Raw genomic sequence first — 22,586 nt, 5'->3', positions numbered from 1 at the left:
AAAAAAAGAAAGAATGCGTCACTGTACCCAGCACATTTCAAACCAAACTGACGCCCATAAATATACATTTAGAATTTGTAATTGTTCGGTGAATTCTTAAATTCAAAGAACAAAACCTGCAACTCTCGTTGACAGACATCTTATTCTAAACACAATCCTCTGATCATTCGGATACGTGTTTACGGCCGGTTAAGGCGTATGACATACGTCATGACCAAACGTTAGCGATTGGTTATGGCAGATCCTGAGTGGCTCTGGGCAGATCACCGTTGCTTGGCGCCTGGAGCGGTAATCGGGAACACCTGGTTGCGCAATTAGGAAATCCTACAAAGGCTACATGGTGCGTCCTTCGAAGGACGCATAGGCGGCATCATTTGAAGTCCGCGGCCTTTGAAGGATGCAGCCTTCACATTGGGACACAGCTCTTGTGCAGCTTAAACACTTTTTATTTTAAAAAAGGCGGCAATCCAACACAGAGCGAGAATGTAACCGCTTTGTCAAACACAAAGATAATGCTGACAAAATGACTGATAAAACTGAGGGCTTAAATACTAAATAAATTGAGAGACTAAACAAGACACAGATAAAAACAATAAGTAACCATAGAAAAAAATATAGAAACGGGGACAAAGAAAACAGTAACAGAATACACGGAAAACCAGGTAAAACTAAAAATCGTCTCGGTTACTAACGTAACCTTGGTTCCCTTTCTCGAGAAGATTGAAGCCTAAAAATTATCCTTATAATTTGCTTTAATTTAAAACGCACTTGCTGCAGCAAGCAGACCCAAGCGAGACAGCTCGCGCGCTTATTGGCTGCTCTGCAGCAATTGCTGCAACCTATGGGGAGACGCGGCTAGCATGAGAGCCAATAGGGGCGCTTCGCGCCCTCTATGGGACATAGCCCGCCGAAATGGGCGTGGCTTCATACTATAAAAGAGCGAGTCGCCCATAGATGCCTTGTTTTCATCGACCGAAGCGATACATATGGAGCACAACACGGCAAGGTTACTTACGCAACACTCGTTCCCTCATCTCAGGGAATCGAGGTTACGTTAGTAACCGAGACGTTCCCTTTCGAGAGTACTCTCGTGTTGCGTAAGCTAGCTTACGCTACGGGAACCCCGTGTAAAACGCTGTGTGTGCTCACAAGAAATTCCCTTCATCACCGTCCCAGGGCAGTGCCCGGGGCTCATAGACGAGTAATTAAAGTTCAGGCCACGGGGGGGCTGAACCGGGAATATGTAGGGATGGGGCCGAATGTGAATGGACCCTAAGTGCTACATGACTAAATGCTTGACACATATCACAGTATGCCAACCTAAGTTGGACAGCATAACTGCTATAGCGTGGCTAAACTGATAACAGTCTAGCTTGTAGCGCGGGAACTTCTAGGTTATAGAACCTTATAAATGTAGACGGAGAGGCCCAGTCTGCCGCCGTACAGATATCCTGTAGTGAAATCCCACTGGACCATGCCCACGACGAGGCCATGCCTCTCGTAGAGTGAGCTCTAATGCCCAGAGGGCAGCAGAGACCTTTGGAAGCATAAGCCGATGAAATAGCATCGACTATCCAACGTGAAAGGCTCTGTTTAGTGGTAGCCAAACCCTTAGTGCGGCCACCAAAGGATACAAAGAGCTGCTCCGTTTGTCTGAACAAAGCGGAGCGCTCCACGTAAATTCTCAAAGCCTTGACAGGGCAGAGAAAATTCACGTCCCTCTCACCGTCAGATGCAGGGAGAGATGACAGTGAAATGACTTGCGCCCTGAACGGAGTGGCAAGCACTTTAGGAACGTAACCGTGTCTCGGTTTGAGAATAACTTTGCAGTCATTGGGCCCAAATTCATGACAGGTAGCGCTCACAGAGAGCGTGTGCAGGTCACCCACACGCTTAACTGAGGCAAGGGCCAACAGGAAAGCGGTTTTGAGCGAGAGATATTTTAAGTCTATCGACTGCATTGGTTCGAATGGATCACCCTTCATGGCCTCTAGGACCGTGGAAAGGTCCCAGACGGGAACCGACGGAGGTAGAGGAGGGTTTAACCCCCTGGCTCCTTTAAGAAAACAGACGACTAGGTCGTTTTTCCCCAGTGACTGACCAGACGCTGGCATTAGAAAAGCCGCAATGGCCGACACATACAGTTTGAGAGTGGAGGGGGACCTGCCCGCGTCCAACAGCTCTTGGAGGAAGGGGAGTAACTCCGTTACTCCACAGTTTTTAGGATCCATGTTCCGTGCTGAGCACCAGCTCGAGAACACTGACCATTTTAAAGCGTAAAGACGCCTAGTAGACGGCGCTCTAGCCTCTGTGATGGTATTTAACACTCCCTCCGGGAGGTTAACGGGTATCCGTTGAGAGCCCATGCGTGCAGGGCCCACAGTTTGGGGTGGGGATGCCAGAGCGTCCCTTTGGCCTGAGAGAGGAGATCTTTCCTCACTGGGACCGGCCACGGGGCTGTCCCTCCTAGCTGCGTCAGCTCCGGGAACCATGTACGGTTCCTCCAGAGCAGGGCGACTAGGAGCACTGCGCACCTGTTCTCCCTGATTCGCGCGATGACCTGTGGTAATAGCGCGATCGGTGGGAAAGCATAGAGCGGGCGGTTGGGCCAGTTGTGGGCCAACGCGTCCCTGTTCTTTGTAAAGTATGCTGGGCAATGAGCGTTGTCTTTTGAGGCAAAGAGGTCGACCTCCGCCCTGCCGAAGATGCTCCATATTAACTGAACCACCTGGGGGTGAAGAGACCATTCCCCTGGGGGAACGTTGCCTCTGGATAATATATCCGGACCCAAGTTCAGGATGCCTGGCACATGCGCTGCTCTCAGCGAGCGCAGATTGTGCTGAGCCCATACGAGAAGGCGTTTGGCCATATTAAAAAGGCTCCGGGATCTGATGCCGCCCTGGCAGTTTATATAGGATACCACCGACATGTTGTCTGATCGGACTAAGATGTGGTGACCCTTCAACCGTGGGAGAAAAAACTCCAGAGCTAGCTCAACCGCTTTCATCTCTAGACAGTTTATGTGTAGGCGCTTCTTTTGGTCTGTCCATAGACCAGAGATTGGCCTGCCCTCGTGCAGGGCCCCCCAACCGAGGTTGGATGCATCTGTCGAGACTACTTTTAGCTTCAAGACAGTTCCCATGTCGATGCCTGACTGGTACCAGTCGGCTGTCTTCCAAGGTTCCAGTGCTTCGACACAGCGCTGGGTAACCCTGAGACGAAGGCGACCCGTTGTCCAAGCGCGAGGCGGGACTCGGGATTTTAGCCATAGCTGGAGGGGGCGCATGTGTAACAGACCCAGCTGTAGCACTGCTGACGCCGAGGCCATGCAGAAACCACTCGTCGAGCCTGTTGCGTGTCGGTTCCTCGGGGGGAGACCACTCGACGGCCTTGGTCAGCAGGCGGACAAGTTCCGTGTCCACGCTGGCTCTAGTTCCACTGGCGCTGGCTTGGGTTGAGGGGGCGGGGTCCGGAATGGAGCCTGACCAGTACTCGCTTCCCGAAGTGGCGAGCGAACAGCTGTCCTCGTCGACGTCCTCATTCGTTTCAGGCGCACCGAAGGTGATGAGGGGGGCGGCGGGAGGGTGTTGGCCATCAGGGACGCCTGGTGAGGGCGACTCGGACAGCGAGGCACGCGGGGAGTTAGCCGGCATGAGCTCGCGGACCACTGAGGCCTCTTGAGTTCTCTGAGAGTGGCGCTTTTTACGGCACGGCCCTTGAGAGAGCGGCAGTGTAGTGTCTTCGCCGAAGGAGGCTAATCGAGCCCGCAGGGTCGATAAGGCCATCTCGTCACACTCCAGGCAGCCGTCTTTAGAGAGCGCGAACTCGGTGTGGTCCTTCCCCAGGCAGGAAGCGCAGATCACCGGAATCGCGGGGCATTTGCAATAACGCTCGCAATTTGCTCTTTTAGAGAGAAACAACTGTTTAGTGACGCAACGGCGTTGGGGAGAGACTCCCAGCCGGCGTCCTCAGTTCTGCAGTCTAGCTGATTGCGTGTTCGACGGCGTGAAGGCTTCTTCCGGAGTCAGCGAAGAGGATCCTTCGCTGAAGGAGATGAAATCAAGGCATCTATGGGCGACGCGCTCTTTTATAGTATGAAGCCACGCCCATTTCGGCGGGCTATGTCCCATAGAGGGCGCGAAGCACCCCCTATTGGCTCTCATGCTAGCCGCGTCTCCCCATAGGTTGCAGCAATTGCTGCGTTTTAAATTAAAGCAAATTATAAGGATAATTTTTAGGCTTCAATCTTCTCGAGAAAGGGGCTTTCCCGTAGCATAAGCTAGCTTACGCAACACGAGAGTACTCTCGAAAGGGAACCTAGGAAACAGAAACTGAAATAAATCCAAATGTGACACCGGGTTTCTGTGGTTGCATAAACCTGTGTTTTAATTCTATTTCCCGATTATTATGTCTACTCGCCTTTCATTCTTAGGTACGTCCTCATTTACAGTTAACTTGTTTTTTTTTCTTTATCTCTTTCAGGTATATTCTCAAGATGCATACTTGAGAGGGAATAAGCCATACATGGGAGAAGCCCAAAACCTTCCTAAACCTCCTTCGGTCTCAAGCAGCAAATCCACTTCTGCCACTCAGAGCCACGATCTTCCTGACAACTTGAACTCGGGGATCAACTCGGGGATCGTCGCAGGGTCTCAGAGTGCCCATCAACACCTGACTCACCAACGCGCCCGCTCCTCAGCGGGGATAACAACGAGCCCACTGGACTTCCATTTTGCCAACCATAATGCAGCTATCGTCTCCGCCTCACTCCCTCACCCTAGGAAAGGCAGTTTTCCCCAAGCCAGCAGTGAGCTGTGCCTCCAGGCTCTGTCGGATTGGTACTACACCCAAGCGGATCGGCCGGACCTTGGCATCTCCCATCACCACCGGTGCAACTCTCAAGACCGGGTGTGTGAGCTGGGACTGGCACTAGGAAGGTCTTACAGTGGGTGGCCACAAGGCGCCTCTCAGGACACCATCCTTCTCCACTACAGTGCAGCGATGGGTGCCAACTACTCACCTTGTACGAATTCATATGGGCTGGGGAGGTGGGGTCAAATCTCCAGCCATTCCTTTTCAGAGAACCTGCTGGCTGCATATGCTTCCTATGAGCAGAGTTATGACTTTTCACTGGAAACTCTAGAAAAGGCATCCGTTCTGATCAATCCCCATTATGAAAGACCAGCATGGCCTCATCAAAGCAGTCAGCCAATCAGCAATGAGGAGCATCCAAGTCTGCCCAATCAGCACATGATTGTTTCTGCAACAGTGCCATCCTCTGCTCAGGGCTTAAACCATGACCAGCAGCCAGCTGCTCAGATCAAATGTTCACTTGCACAAAATGCAGATGATCAGACAGTGGGCTACCACAGCTACAGCCCCTCCTTCTGCCAAACGTCCAGCCATCTTATGCAACCTGCTCACTCCTTCAGGGACCCTTCCTACACCGGACCTCAACATAGCTGGACCTCCTCCCCAAAAAACAGCCCATTGCAGAGTGCATCCTTTTACCCTTCCCCCATGGCAGAGCCCCAAGACTCTGCTAGAGCAGGCTCAGTGGTCAGTGAGTTTGCTGAGCAACCCATTCAGATTCAGGAGGTAGTGCTTAGACAAAAGCCCCCCTCAGGCAGAAAGACACCTTGTGGTGTGCGACATCCACACTATGCTTTACCTGTGAATTCATCCGAATCCCTTTCAGCCACGGTCGTTCCCTCACGGTCAGAATACTATGGTGGCATACCACCCTCGCCTGTGGAGCAGGACTCCTTGACTGCTATCCCTTTCATAGGTCAGTGTGGATGGATTGAAATTATAATCTTTTTTTAACAGATGACTTTAGATAATGGAAAACAAATTATAGGTTTTATTCCAGTTCATAAAGTTATGTTCAGTTCAATAGGTTATATATATGCCCTACCAAATGTGCAGCCACATATGCAGATTTTTTACAGAATTTAAACACAAAATCCTACACACTTTCAAGTAGTGTTAATTAAAAATGTATGAATTGAAAAAGGCTTCTTTTGCAGTTCCAGTGTTATGCAAAATACTAACTCTGAGCTCAAAATGAACTGAGAGCTGTTACTGTTTTTTTTTTAGTAGGCCCCAAACAACAAGAGCAACAAACAGCTTTTATAAACTATAAATAGATGTTTATAATTCGCTGTAGCGTTTCAGGAAAATAAAATGAAAAGAATATATGCGATCAAGACAAATTAAATGCTAAGCAATAAACAAGCTAACATAACATAAGTCAAAGCCTGTTTGATTCAGAAAGGCGTTTCTCTGTAATGGTAACAGATATCAAAAATATGGTTGGTAATTTCTGTGTAGCTTAGTCCAAAAATCATCTGAGCCAATATTAGACAAAATTGGACAACATTTGTAGAAGTAACAAAAAACTGTTTTACATACACTTCAAAATAGTGGACAAGCAAAATAATATTCTGATATTGTTGGAATCCGCATAAACCAAGGAATGGAACGACACCAAGAAAACTTTGGACAATATTTTCAAAACTTATAAGCCTTTTTTAGCTTTAAAAAAACCCTTATATATTTGGAACGCTAGGTGGTGCTGGATTCAAACTTTTCAGGTACCTTCAGAACCATAGTTCTAACAATTAAAAAGAAAAACACCTAGGGATTAAAACCAATTGCTTAGAATGGAAAACAGAACTCCTAAACGAGAACACTACACAATTTTTTTTTTTTTTTTATTGATTCCATTTCAGAACAAAAAGGGCAGCCCACCCGTACACTCCGATTAAGATGCACCACATGTCTGTTGGTAGCTATTGGTCCATGTACAATCCTCCATTGGCGGTCACCTGTCTGCTTATCAGTCAAACATTTGTACAGAGCATGCCAACAGCCTTTAGGGGAAGCCCTTTAACTGAATAAAAACTCACTTTCACATAGCTACAATTGGATAGCTTTCCTCCCAAAAGGTCTTCTTAAAAAAAAAGTTCTAGGTTTTTAAAGGGCACCTATTATGCCCCTTTTCACAAGTTGTAAAATAAGTCTCTGAGTTTGTATGTGAAGATTTAGCTCAAAATACCCAACAGATATTTTTTTTTACAGCTAGTTTAAATTGCCACTTTTTGGGGCTCAGAAAAACGCATCGTTTTCGTGTATATCCCTTTAAATGCAAATGATCTGCTGCTGCACGGCACAGGGGGCGAGCCTCATGAGTGCGTGATCTGTCAGGACAATTTCATCCCACAGAATGATAATATCAAAACAGAAACTCTCAGTAGTGTTAATTTCGACCCGGAGTCGGACAATAATCCCCACAGAGCCAGAGAATATATGCTGTATGGAAATAGAACAGAGTTTAGTTTAATTGCGGTTATAATGTATTTGTCATCTGCTTTTATCCACTATTAATACAAGCCTTTCACCCAAAAGATGAAGTGTTAGTTTTACTCCAGAAAATCACTGTAAGAGCTAAATAAACTCAGAACAAGAAGTGCGTATTAAAGTCTTATTCATAAACTCTCTCTCTCTCCCTTTCATTATCATGAACATACACATCGAAGTACATAAAACTCTCGTTACAACCAACACTAAACAAATATATACACACCTTTTCAGTGGGTGCTTAATAAACTGGTAAACTTTATATCTGTAAAACGACTCGATGAGCTGTCATAAAGAGCGTGCTGTCACTTATTTCTGCCGTGATCAGTGACGTTAGGCTTGTCGCTCCGGAGACTGTAATCTGGATCAGGAACAGTTGTACTGATCCATCCTCGAGTAACAACCAGAGTTAATGAAGACTGCTATGTTCATTTTTACATCCAACAATCAATCGCTTTAGAAGACATTCTTGTCTACAGTTGATCCGGTGTCGAAACAATGGCGGACTGTGTTTAGCTCACTCAGGGCGGGTCTATGCTCAAACTGCAGTGTCAGTCAACAGTCGTGGGAGGGGCTTGTGCAAATCTACATCACATTGCCCCGAATCTGAGAATGGCTTGTTCTGAGACAGTGCTTATGATTTATGGGGATTTAAAAAGGATTTTAAAAAAAACACTGGGTGGATTTGTATCATTATAGGGTGGTTGTGTACACACACTGCCAACACATATTTATGTTCAAACGCCATGTAAAAGAGAATTTCGCATAATAGGTGCCCTTTAAGTCAACAATCATCCTGTTTCCAATTCTCCACAGCAGCACTGACAATGTTTGGGGGAAAGACAAAATCATGCCCTTTCTTCAATTCATAAAGAAATGTGGGTTCCCTTTCAAAAGGGAACTCGCACTGCGTCGATGACGCTATGGGGAACGCCCTCCATGTGTCCAGGTGTCTGAAAAACTATCCAATCATGGCAATCGAAATTGACCGGCGACAGCCTGTGACGTTACTAATAGTGCGACCCGAAAGTATAAAAGGGGCGCCTAGAGAACGTCACCCTCTTTTTGTCTTCAAAAGAGGGACTGTTTTGTCTGATTTGCAATCACCTGTAAAAGGTAAGAACAATTATGGCAAGTGATAAGCGTTTTAAGAAGTGTGTGGATCTGTGTCTCAGGTTTCTGACACTAGTTGACACACACAACTCGTACGTTTACTGTTTGGGGCGAAGAGCACACACAATCAGCTCTTGAGAGACCTGATTGTGCAGAATGTGAGACTTTTCCTCCAAGAAAACTCTGCTCTCATCTGGCCCTCTTCACGAGAGGGACAGGCATCTGGGCCCAGTGGTTCGGGTCCCGCTCGTGCTGAGGCACCGCGGAGCCTCAGATCATGGGGCTCCCAGATGGATCTCGCTAATGAGTTTGAGAGAGGTGTTTCTCTCTCACGCCCTTCAGAAGCTCGTGAGGGTGAGCTGCTGGAAGAGGAAGGAGCCGTTCGCGGCATGCTGGATGAGCGGTTTCTTTCTGGCCATAACTCCCCAGCTCCCGTGAGAATTCCATTCCATCCTGATCAGGATACTGAGATCAAGAAGGCATGGAAGAACCCATATTCTGCACGCATTCATCATCAACAGCAAGCGTATGTAAAGTCTCAATCTCTGTGGTTTTGAGAGATCTCAACCCTGAGGTCGTTCAAATGTCCTCAAGAAGAAGGAGGTCTGTTTTACATCCTTTGTATTGGGATCAAACAACCTCTGCCGTTATCTACCTCTGTAGTCCCGAGGCGTGTCATCTCTGAACCAATCAGTCTTTTCCAAACTATCTAACTTGATAACGTTCTTCGTTTAGTTGGGCTCATCTCTTTAAAGCTTGCATGGCCATAAAGTTCTAACTGGGGGGTTTTGTTGGCTAGTGTAGACTCGCAGGAGCCTGGGTTTTATGGTTCTGGATTGGTGATTTGAGATCTGGAGTGTTGAGTTCTGTGTGGAATTATGTTTGAACGAATCACCTGGAAGATTCATTTGTGTTTGGTTCACCCTCAAATCCAACAGTGTAAATTAATGCGTTAATTACCACAATGGGTTGAAGTCATGTACTTCAACTTCAAATTGTCTGCTTTAATTAATTTGTAAATGTATCGTTGTGTTATGACTTTACTTGTTGAGGCACATGACTATTAACTAATTGTTAAACGTGCAATATGTAATTTTTGGCCACTAGGGGTCACTCATTCAAAATAATAACAACAGACGTACTTTGATGACGTCGGGAAAGTGCGTGGGCTCATGGGAGTTGTTGTCATTGTCATTGTCACTGTCAACCAGCGAATCTGGCATCTCCAGCAGAAAACATGTTCACTGACGAGGTAATGTATTGTTATATTACATCTCTATTGTTGTTACGTTTAAAGTTACTTTTCACTTTAAATATAATGTCAATCTAATGAAATAGCCGCGAGCTACCGTTAGTAAACAAACACATCCGTAACGTTAGCTAATGTGTGAGACAGAATGTTGTGGAACTCAGAGATATATGAATTAGCAGACCATTATTAAATCAATATTATATTATATGTAGCTCGTATTAACAGGTGATAAAAGTGATGGTCACCTTACATTAATTGAACAAGATAGTGACATGTTACCATATGAAGCTAACGTTACTTTCTCCAGCTAGATATAAAACCAATAATAGCTAGTCCATCTGCGTTTTACACATGACATCATCGTGTCACCAAATATACGGATAGAAATATACTTTTGAATCAGTTTTAAAAAAAAATAGTTTCAGTCTCCAAAAACAACGGATCCGCCTGTTTGAAACCCCCATACAATACAATGTATACGTATTCAGCTAAACGGGTCTCAATGTGGTCAAGATCGCTATGCAATATGCAAACATACAGCATGCTATGATTATACGATTCTTCTAACTTACTGTCCCAAAATCTTTTCGAGTCATTTTTTTTCACCCGCACGTTTGCGCTATGTTGAGCTGGCAGAACGTACAGGCAAAGCGAGGTCATGATCCATTATCATACAGACTTTTTTATACGAGGGTTCCCCTTATACTGCCAGTGTTCCTCTTTGAGTTTGGCGGTTACGCAGGAAGACGCAAACACGGATATGACGTGATAGACGGGCGACATAACGGAAATAAAGACACGGACCGTGTCTTCGAATTAAAATATTAATTTCTCTGGATTTAGAAGTTAATTGGAACTGTATAATGTAAATACACAACAAAATATATAACATAGATATAGTGATTTTTTTATATTTTTAAAGCAAAAAAAATGCATATTGTGCCTTTAAGTTTTTACTGTAAAATAGACTGCCACATCAAATAAGCTTTTGTTGCCCTATTTTTGCTCATATGTTAAATATATATAGTATGTTTTGTCAAAAATAAAGTCATCAACTAATATGTTATTATAGTGTTTGTTACAATGTAGGCTATATTAAAACTAATGATTCCTTAACTTTGAAATATGTATGATAAAATGTATACTTTAGTTTTTACGAAGAACGATTACACTTGAAACATTGTTAAAAATGTTATTGTTGTTGTAATTGTAACCTTTTTAATAAAATATCAAAAAAAATTACAAGGTAGATGTAAACAAAATCTTAAAAGGTAAATATAAGCTTTAAATTGTTATTGTGTTTTATTAGTGACACATTTGGGGAAAGGATACATATTCCAAAATTTTCAAATACATTATGATAATTAACTGGACAATTACTAGAAATGTTTACCTTGGATATTAGTCAAGTCAAGTCACCTTTATTTATATAGCGCTTTTTACAATACAGATTGTATCAAAGCAGCTTCACAGTGATAACATGAAAATAATACAAAAAACAATTTCATCATCGTCCACCTTTAAGGCAGATCTATAATTGTTGAATATTAAATGTCTCCAACCAAGCAAGCCAGAAGGTAAGGCAACAGCGGCAAGGAACCAAAACTCCAACAGGTGACAGAATGGAGAAAAAAACCTTGGGAGAACCCAGGCTCAGTGGGGGGCCAGTTCTCCTCTGGCCAATGAGTGAACAGTGTATGATTATGATTCAGTAGCATTACAGATCAGGAGTTCAGAATGAATCAGAGTTTGTCTCATTTGTCCAGTTCCGGTTGGTTGAAGTCGGAGTGGAGAGGAGGAGAGACTGGTTGACACTTCAGGTCAGCGGCGTCGTCGTGTCCTGGCGCTGGTCCTTCATCAGATCTGGATACGGCCTGGTTCCGGTGGACAGCGGTAAACCTCGGGATAGACAGAGAGACTAATATTAGCGTAGACGCCATCCTTCTTATGATGTACCAAGTACATCAGGATTTACGGGAAGTGTTCCCGGTCCCGGCTGTTCTAAACTATGCAGCCTAACATTGAATTATAGAAGTCTATAATGTGTTATGTGTATGCTAGGCCGAAGAGATGTGTTTTTAGTCTAGATTTGAACTGACAGAGTGTGTCTGCTTCCCGGACAATGTTAGGAAGACTGTTCCAAAGTTTTGGTGCTAAATAGGAAAAGGATCTACCGCCAGCAGTCGATTTTGATATTCTAGGTATTATTAACTGGCCGGAATTTTGAGATCGCAGTAGACGTGAAGGACTATAATGCGTTAAGAGCTCGCTCAAGTACTGCGGAGCTAAACCATTTAGTGCTTTGTAAGTGATCAGCAATATTTTAAAATTTATACGATGTTTAATAGGCAGCCAATGCAGTGTTGACAGAACGGGGCTAATATGGTCATACTTCCTGGTTCTGGTAAGAACTCGAGCTACTGCGTTTTGGACCAGCTGTAGTTTGTTTATTTAGCGTGCAGGGCAACCACCCAGTAGAGCATTACAGTAATCTAGCCTTGAGGTCATAAACGCATTAACTAATTGTTCTGCATTATTCATTGAGAGCATATGACGTAATTTAGATATATTTTTAAGATGGAAGAAAGCGGTTTTACAGATACTAGACACATGACTTTCAAATGAAAGATTGGTATCAAAGAGCACACCCAGGTTCCTAAACGACGACGAAGACTTAACAGAGCAGCCATCAAGTGTTAGACAGTACTCTAGGTTATTACGTGTGGAAGTTTTTTGTCCAATAATTAGAATCTTATTACACATTTTGCAATATTACACAATTTGCAAACATACACAATTTGTGGAAAAAATTTTTTTTTTTAGATGTTTCCAACTGTGACACCTAAAACACCTTAGACCCCAGAGGGTTAAAGGAACCCCTTTCATGGAAGCTGCTGGTTTCAAGCCCTTGGGCGGCCTTGGTAGGCTTTTCCTTCTTTGGAGGCCTCTTTGAGGTTTATAGCTTGGGCAGTGACCGTAGGGAATAATGTCACTGACAGTATGTGACCCGAAGTGGAGTGTTTTCTTGGCATTTCAGGTTGAAACTGCCAGTTCTGACGTTTTGTCACAAGCCATAATTGGCATGCACTCCCCTCAGCATGGTGGGATTTTACATCGTTCCCCATACCGTCATCGATGCAGTGTGAGTTCCCTTTCGAAAGGGAAGGTCTTATGACTGTAACCTCTGTTCCCTGAGAACAGGGAACGAGACACTGCGTCATTAGCCATGGAACTCAGGGAACAGAGATTACAGTCTTTACTGTAGTCTTTACAAATACTTTATAATCCTCTCTTAACTCCACATAGCTCTGTTATGAACTGTTGTCTTAGCCTTGAAACAGTTCACTGGAAGGGAGCAACTGTATAGCTGCCCAATCGTTTCCAAATTTTTTTAGAGCGTCTCTGATGGGTGCATTCTTTTTTATTAGCTCATCATGAGCACCATTAAGCATTACTTTTAAATTGTTGAAGCACCGTGAAACTATAGAAATAAATTAGAAATGTAATTAATATACAGGTTTCTTGTATACAAACAATACCGGATGCGCGCACATCCTAGAGGCAAGACCGCTATATGTTATGCCGAGTTCTGTAAAAGAACATTGTAATTAACGTAGATTTCGCATTGTTTGTAAATTCTTGTTGACTCAATAATAAACTGCAATTTCAGAGTTGGATCTGTTTGCTTGTTAATATAACATTATGTAAAACGTTAGTTAGTTGACTATGAAATTGTCCAACTAAGTTTGCGAATCATAAAAACCTGACATACTCTATTTATTTAGGTTAGTTTACAGCACAACAGCTCCGCGTCATCTCTGCTTCTGCTAGATATAGCCGTAAAGAGTGTTGCTTTCTGCCTCTTAGATGCGCGCGCATCTATGGGATGACGTTGCACAGAAACCCGTGTATACAATGAACATACACAAAAAAGGGCATGATGAAATGAATGCATGAATATACATACAGTATACAACAAAGGACATGAAATGGATAAGAAAACCTGAATCAATAAAAAAACCGAGCTCAACGACCGACAACATCATGCAACAAACGCATCTCACTCAGAAATAAACACAAGAAATATTAACACTGCGTACCAAGCTCCGCTTGCCAAAGGGGTACTTAGAAAATTAAACATAAAACACTTAATCTCCACGCCATGTGGATAATCACGAGGCAATACCTTTTAATGTAAATACACAATGTTTTTAAAATTCAACACACATGACACAAAATGGCAAATACAAATCCATGTTTGTTTGCCAGGATTCCACTTGTTTCTGTGAATGGCAGTGATCCATTTGCTTCCATTTGTCTGTAGCTTTCGGTTTTTTGTAAAAAAGATAACACATTTTTCTTGTTCCATCTATTTGTACTGTCTATCACACAACATATCTTTTCTTATTTTAAATGTTTGTTTTTTCAAGCAGACCACTAACTCTGCCACTCAGTGAATGTAACCACAGTGACTTCCGTCTACTGTGACCTCATGAGCATATCTTCTATTCCGATCTATATCTATAGATTTCACACCACAATCAGCAAAAAAAAAAAAGTGTTTTCTTTAAAAAAAATGTTTTTAATATAGTGTGGGTCAGGTTTTAGAATAATTCTAAAACCTGACCCACACTATATTAAAATTGTTTTGTTCTTGCCACAAATTACTTTATCCATACTAGAACACTTAATTCATTGTTAACTTAAGAAGATATATTTTTGACAGTGGAGCAGCCTACCCTTTCCAGCATGCCCCCCTAAACCTCTCTCACCCCTCTAACATTCTCATCCTCTGATAGATGAGCCCACCAGTCCCAGTGTTGACCTGTGTGCTCGCCATGTGCCAGCGTCTTCCGTGGTGTCCAGCAGCTTGTGCCAGGCATCTGCCCACACCACCACCACCACCACTGTCTATCCAATCCTCACCTCCCCCCTTACCAGCCTCCTCTACACAGACTGCAGTGAGTTGTCCCTCCCTCCCCACCACCCCAAATACAGCTCCATTCACAGTGACCTCTACTGTTCCTCTATCTGAGCACTTCATCTTAGTAGGTTTTCTAGAACTTGTGCATGTTAGTCTGTTGGTGTCACCATCTTGATACATTTCTTCTATCTGCCAGATGCCTGTCCAGTTTATCTACTGTAACTGTCACACTGTCTCAATTATTCCTGCCTCCCTCTCTGTTGACACTGATAATCATGTCTATCCAATAGCAACTTTATATGTCATTTTATAACTGTCATGTAAACTTCTCTATCTTTCATCATTATTCTTATTTGTATTTTTCTTTCCTCAGCATCGATCACACCGCCTATAACCCTGTTGCCTCGGTTTCAATTAATTACATTTAACCTCCTTTAAATACGTCTCTTTATTTGTCTACTGTCAATGCCACTCAGTGTCTCTAACATCCATATTTTTTTTCCTCTAATTTTACATCTGTCATCAACACAGGCACCCTAATTTTAACAGCTATTAAGATTTTCTTTTCTTTTTTAATTACTAATGGTTGGTAAGTTTTCCACAAGTTCTCAGCCTTCACACTCATATTAGGTCATTATTTCGAATTTATATAATGCATTAATTTATTCATTAGGGGATGTAACAGTTGATCAGTAACCGGTCAAATCAATAAAATGTTTATAATTACTATGTTCTATGATGAACTTCATTATATTAAAGATGCAGTCCGTAGTTTTTCCTTTTTGCCGCCATCTCTGTTCGAAATCTGCAATTGTAGTTATTCGCGGAATTATCAACTTTATGTGGGTTGTGCCCCGGCACGGCAGAGCGTGGATGGATCCAATATTTTGAGGATAATGTGCGGCTGTCAGTCACCACGCCGGTGTGGATACTGTCATTCGGAATCACAGATTCTACTTTTTGGAAGTATGGCCAACATAATAATTTTTCACAGGAAAATGTCATCTGAACTAGAAAGTAACATCCACTTTTGTTCTGACCAACTTAAGGGGAAAAAAGCATTGCAGCAAATCGGGCTGATTCATTCTAACGATCGCTTATGTCTTACCTGTCCAGCAGAAAAAAGCAGCCTGTGCTCCGTTTTGAACCCTTTCAAAACACGGAGTTCACGCCACCTTTCAAACGCCCTTCCGATATTTATCCTTGTTTTCGCATGGGCCGTCTCTTTTTTTCTGTAGCCACTCCGAAGTCTTTTGCATTTTACAATGGGTTAATCTCTAGTTGTCACTTGTGATTGTCGTTTGAACCTTTCTGGATCCCCCATCAAATTGATACGTTTAATTATATCCAGTGCCGTGAGAAAAGGCTATAAATCTCCACCTCCAACATCCTCACACGCAATATAGCCTACTAGCTAAGATACCTTCTTTATGTGTACAGATGTGGCGTAATGATGCAAAGACATGCTCGAATTTCCCGCGGAAATCCACCAGTACCGCTGGAATTAAAAACATTATTACTAACTTACAGTTCTCTTACGTAGAGTTCTCTCGTACTGCTTCGAAAGAACGCTACGGGAAAGATATTTCTTTGTCGAGATTGAAGCCTAAAATTAATCCTTAATTTTGTAATATTGTAAAACGCTTTTCTGAAGCATACAACCTAGGCGGAGCAATACAGCTCACCCATTGGCTGCTCTGCCAGAAAAGCACAGCCTATGCGAGGCCAGAGACGCTGACCAATGAGGACGCTTCGCGCCCTTCTGCGTCACCTCCCGCCCAAACAGGCGTGGCCTAGGCCTATAAATACGAGCATAGCTGTCTAACACGCCGATTTTTCTTAAATTCAACGAAGCTGCACGCATCGCTGGATTGATTCGAGCCGCCACAGCCGTTTGGATACAAGCACCTCAGCAGGACGAGCCCTTACCTGAAGCCGCTGGTCATCGCCGCCTTCAGCCGCCGTTCCCTGCTGCGCTTCTCCGGCGTGGAATATCCTTTACATTATGTGTGTGTGTTTTGTGTGTGTGTTCGCCGTCGCGTCACACAGTTTTTCCACACTAAAAGAGCCGAGCGTCTTTTTCAAGATGTCTCGCACCTCCTGTGGCTCGTGTAGAGCCCCGCTCAGCGACGGGGACCACGTGCTTGTGTTTCCTGCCTGTGAGTATCACGCAGCTTCAGCTCTCGTCGATGGCGGCTGCCATCACTGTGATTTGATGCCTACGGTGACTCTGCGGACTCGCCTGGCGTTCATTTACTGAAGCTGCATCTTTTCCGCCCGCTGTAGTGCCGCGCCGTGAAAAGCGCCGTGCTCAGCGGAGCCCGGAACCTCCCTTCACCACGAGGTGCTCGCCGCTGCTGCCGCTAGCTTCTCCGCCCGCTTCGCTGGACTCTCTGACCGACGGACAAGGGCCGCTGTGTGCCGCCGCGTCCGTCATGGACGAGGAAGATGAAGCCGTGTCTGTGAAGGACGACTGCTGTTCTCTCCTCGCTTCGGGTAGCGAGGGATGGGCGAGCTCCGAGGATCTCCCCTCCCCCGCCGCTCGTGAGCGTCGACGGAGAAAGACCAGCATCGATGCGCTTACCGGCTGGATGGCTGCTTTTCTGCAGAGGAACGTACGTTACCGTCCTCACGACCCGCGCCTTTTCTTCCTGAATTCACGAAGAAATCGCGGAGTCCCGGAAAGCCCTGTTTTCAGCCAGGATGCGCATTTCTGCTTCGAGGAAAGCTACAGTGTTAAAATCCCGCCGCGGCCGGATTTCACTAAAATGTCTCGCTCGCACAGTCCCAACATTCGCGACCGTGCCAGTGTATTTTGCAGTCACCAAATCGGCATCAATGCCCGTTTGCCTGCACACAGACGCCGTTTTCACGACGCCCCAGGTAAATCTGAAAATGTATTTACTGGTGTCCCGGCCACGGCCGATGGTGTAATGTGTGTATCCGTAATGCCCACGACCTAGTGCCCATTCGTACACACAAGCACAGCCCTACACAATACAGGGCTTGCACACATAAAATCGACTCATGTCGGTTGTGCTTCACATGTAAGTTAGTGAACGTGCCCGCTTTTCAGTGCCCACAATCACTACATACTGCATGTCCCGTGGTTTCTGTAAAAACGAAACGAATGTACGGTCAGTCGGTTCTGATAGACAGTACTCTCTGTGCTACACGGTGTCCCGGCCACAGCCGATGATGTAATGTGTGTATCCGTAATGCCCACGACCTAGTGCCCATTCGTACACACAAACACAGCCCTACACAATACAGGGCTTGCACACATAAAATCGACTCATGTCGGTTGTGCTTCACATGTAAGTTAGTGAACGTGCCCGCTTTTCAGTGCCCACAATCACTACACACTGCATGTCCCGTGGTCTCTGTAAAAACGAAACCAATGCACGGTCAGTCAGTTCTAATAGACAGTACTTCCCAGTGCTATAAATGTACCCGCGTTCACGCACCCACATTTATTCTCAAACATGCCGAGCCGTACGGGGCTCGCACCGCGCGCTCTCTCTTTCAGCTGAGAGAGCTGAGAGCGCGCGCGGGCTGCCCGCTCGATTAAGCGCGCCCCCGCATCACGCTGCAATGGCGCCCATGTTACAGCACACGACTGCTCTCGTGTCGCCGCCATTTCGCGACCAGAGCCCGGTTTTTCAACCCGTGCAAGCACAGCCCTGAACAACACAGGGTCTGCACACATAAAATCGGCTCATGCCGATTGTGTTTTACGTGTAGTGAGCGTGCCCACTGCCAAGTGCCCACAACCACTACACACTGCACGTTCCGCGGTTTTCTGTAAAAACGAAACTAACGAACGGTCAGTCAGTACACAAACACAGTGTCCCCGGTGTTATAAATGTGCCCGCCACCAAGCGCCCACGTTTATTCACAAACATAACGAGCCCCGTAGGGCTCGCCCCGCGTGCTCTCTCTCAACTCAGAGAGTCGAGCGCGCGCGGGACGCATACTGTGTTAAACATGTCCCCCGCCTCAGACGCCACGGCGTCCATGTTACAGCACACGGTTGCTCTCGTGTCGCCGCCATTTCGCGACCAGAGCCCAGATTACATTCAACCCCTAGTCACACGTGCAGATGCATGGGAAGGACTACCCGGGGTCTCAGAATGGGTGCTAGAGACTATAAAAAGAGGCTATTCGCTACATTTTCATCGACGCCCTCCCCGTTTCACGGGAAAAGTCGAAACCACGGTAAAAACAGAAGTAGCACATCTACTTCGAGCCGAAATAGCGAAGCTATTGAGCAAAGGGGCCATAGAGCCTTTATCTCAAGCTCAGAGCGAAGGGGGCCTGTACAGCAGATATTTCCTGGTACCGAAGAAAGACGGGGGTCTCAGACCCATTTTAGATCTAAGGCGTCTGAACAAAACGCTAACAAAGCGGAAGTTCAGAATGCTCACGACCAGAAGTATCCTCGCGCAAATTCGCCGAGGAGACTGGTTTATGGCAATAGATCTGAAAGACGCGTATTTTCACATACAAATTGCGTCACGTCACAGGCGATTTTTGAGATTCGCCTTCGAGGGCCGGGCATATCAGTACACAGTCCTGCCATTCGGCCTGTCTCTAGCACCTCGTACATTTACAGTGTGCATGGACGCGGCGCTGGCACCCCTGAGACTCCGGGGCGTTCGAATTCTGAACTATTTGGACGATTGGCTAATTCTGGCTCAATCGCCGTCAGAACTCGCTCACCACAAGACACTAATACTCGATCACCTCGAGTGCTTAGGTCTGAGAGTCAATTGGGAGAAAAGTTCACTGTTTCCCAGTCAAAGGATCTCCTTTTTAGGACTGGATCTGAACTCACTGTCTATGACAGCACAGCTGTCATCACAGCGCAGGCGAAATACCCTGCAAATGGCGAAATCCTTCCTCAGCGGCCACATAGTGCCACTCAGGAGATTTCAGAAAATGCTGGGCCTCATGGCCTCAGCCTCAACAGTGCTGCAGTTGGGCCTGCTGCGCATGCGCCCACTACAGTTCTGGTTGAGAGCGCGCGTACCGCGCCGAGCATGGTTACACGGTCGTTATCGCCTCAAGGTCACTCAGGAATGCATTTCAGCCCTGACACCATGGAGAGCGTCAGACTGGTACCGGTCAGGTGTAAGCCTGGGGACTTCCTCGAGCCTGAAGGTGGTGTCCACGGACGCGTCCACCTCAGGCTGGGGAGCACTGCTCGACGGCAGACCGCTCTTTGGCCAGTGGGCAGAGCGAGCCAAACTACCGCACATAAACTGCCTGGAAATGATGGCAGTGGACTTTGCGCTGAGGCGCTTCTGTCCCCGGATAAAAGGACACCACGTCCTGGTCCGCTCGGACAACATGTCGGTAGTAGCATACATAAACCGCCAGGGTGGCGTGAGATCCCGGAACCTATTCAGGTTAGCGGAACGCATACTGGTGTGGGCCCAGCACAACCTGCGCTCGTTAAGAGCAATGCACGTGCCAGGCCACTTGAACGTAGGCCCGGACAGACTCTCACGGAACAACGTTCCTACGGGAGAGTGGTCCCTACACACACAGACAGTGCGTCTGCTGTGGAAAACGTTCGGCAGAGCGGATATAGACCTGTTTGCAAACCAGGAAAACGCTCACTGCCCAGAATTCTTTTCGAAGAGCGCGAACGCGCTGGCCAGAGTCTGGCCCCGCCGCCCGCTCTATGCTTTTCCTCCTGTCTCACTCCTGCCTCAAGTGCTGGAGCGTATCAAGGAGAGCGGATGCTCAGTACTGCTAGTTGCTCCATTCTGGACGAATCAGACCTGGTTCCCAGCTTTGATGCGACTGAAAAGTACTGTCCCGTGGCCGATTCCAGTGAGGAGAGACCTCCTCTCACAGGCCAAGGGCTCGATTCTGCATCCTCACCCCGAGCTTTGGTCCCTACACGTATGGGCCATAAACGGGTACCCGCTAACCTCCCAAGAGGAGTGTTAGACACGATCGAACAAGCTAGGGCTCCGTCTACTAGACGGCTCTACGCTTCCAAATGGTCGGTGTTCTCTGGATGGTGTTCAGATCAAGGTCTGTCACCACTTCAGTGTGGAGAACCGGAGATTCTCTCCTTCTTGCAAGAACTATTGGATAAGGGAAGAACCCCATCCACGCTCAAAGTCTATGTGGCTGCCATATCAGCGTTCGTTAATCCAACGCTTGGCCGTTCACTAGGCAGGAACGACCTGGTGGTCCACTTCCTGAGAGGCGCCAGGAGGTTAAACCCTCCAAGGCCTCCTTCAGTCCCCGTTTGGGACCTTTCTACAGTGTTGAACGCTATGAAAGGGGCCCCTTTCGAGCCTATTCACTCAGTTGACATGAAACACCTGTCTCTCAAGACCGTGTTTCTTTTGGCTCTCGCTTCAGTGAAGCGTGTGGGAGACTTGCTCTCAGTGAGAGCTTCTTGTATGGAGTTCGGGCCAAACGACTCTATAGTCGTATTGAAACCGAAGCATGGGTACGTGCCTAAGTCCCTCAACACACCGTTCAGGGCTCAGGTCATCTCCCTGTCGGCCCTGCCGGCCTCAGAGGACGGAAATAGCTCCCTTTGCCCGGTCAGGGCATTAAGAGCTTACGTGTCCCGCTCCGCTGTTTTTCGACAGACGGAGCAGCTCTTTGTTTCGTTCAGCGGGCGCTCCAAGGGACGAGCCGCAACGAAACAGAGTCTGTCTCGATGGGTAGTGGACGCCATTGCGCTAGCCTACGCATCTAGAGGCTTGGAATGCCCTTTGGGCATCAGAGCACATTCCACGAGAGGCATGGCCTCTTCATGGGCTTGGTATAGCGGAATCTCGTTACAAGATATCTGTATGGCGGCAGGCTGGGCCTCCCCGTCTACATTTATTAGGTTCTATAACCTAGAGGTTCCTGCGTTGCAGGCTAAACTGCTCTCGGTCTAGAAGACTATGTGTAAGTGTTCCTGCCCCGCGCTGCGGCCCAGGTCACTTCAATGTTTAAAATGTATAAGTGTTCCTGCCCCGCGCTGCGGCCCAGGTCACTTCAATGTTAATATGTATAAGTGTTCCTGCCCCGCGCTGCGGCCCAGGTCACTTCAATGTTTAAGCATCACTCACTGACAATGTGTCCCATGAGCATGCTATTACCCCTCATATATATCTATATTACATATATATGCTATTATGCCTTAAGAGGCACTACTATAAGGGATGATGCTATTTTAGCCGCTCTCCCTATACTTCTTGGGGTAGGCGCTTGTATACCAGGGCGCGCGCGCCCTTAGGTGTCTGTGTCGATCCAAGAACACGCACGGCGGTTTGCATAGGGTTCCCGTAGCGTTCTTTCGACGCAGTACGAGAGAACTCTACGTAAGAGAACGTACTCGGTTACTAACGTAACCTCGGTTCTCTCTAGGAGAGGGAACGAGTACTGCGTCTCATGGCCGTGCGTGTCCACGCTGCGTCGCTTCATTGACGAAAATCGGCGTGTTAGACAGCTATGCTCGTATTTATAGGCCTAGGCCACGCCTGTTTGGGCGGGAGGTGACGCAGAAGGGCGCGAAGCGTCCTCATTGGTCAGCGTCTCTGGCCTCGCATAGGCTGTGCTTTTCTGGCAGAGCAGCCAATGGGTGAGCTGTATTGCTCCGCCTAGGTTGTATGCTTCAGAAAAGCGTTTTACAATATTACAAAATTAAGGATTAATTTTAGGCTTCAATCTCGACAAAGAAATATCTTTCCCGTAGCGTTCTTTCGACGCAGTACTCGTTCCCTCTCCTAGAGAGAACCGAGGTTACGTTAGTAACCGAGTACGTTTTGAATCGAGCTAAGGCAAGCAGATTGTTTTGAACACTGGCTGGTTATGTATTTGCTCAAATTATTTTGGATAATTTTAAACCCAAAAATGTTACGGACTGCAGATTTAAGTAATGAAAAATATATTTCAGTTAAAGAAAAACATTTC

At 46.2% G+C, this 22,586-nt stretch overlaps 1 protein-coding gene across 1 annotated transcript in view; it reads left to right on the top strand.

The window, feature by feature from the left end:
- arhgap23b (Rho GTPase activating protein 23b) overlaps window positions 1–22,586 on the top strand; it is a 322,411-nt gene that overhangs the window by 232,807 nt on the left and 67,018 nt on the right. The window contains exons 7-8 of the mRNA XM_079596330.1: window positions 4,483–5,788; window positions 14,527–14,688. Coding sequence (XP_079452456.1) covers window positions 4,483–5,788; window positions 14,527–14,688 — 1,468 coding nt within the window. The remainder of the gene's footprint in view (window positions 1–4,482; window positions 5,789–14,526; window positions 14,689–22,586) is intronic.

This window comes from Phoxinus phoxinus (assembly GCF_949152265.1).
Source record: "Phoxinus phoxinus genome assembly, chromosome: 21".
Taxonomy (NCBI): domain Eukaryota; kingdom Metazoa; phylum Chordata; class Actinopteri; order Cypriniformes; family Leuciscidae; genus Phoxinus; species Phoxinus phoxinus.
This window is presented reverse-complemented; position numbering and strand designations above follow the sequence as displayed.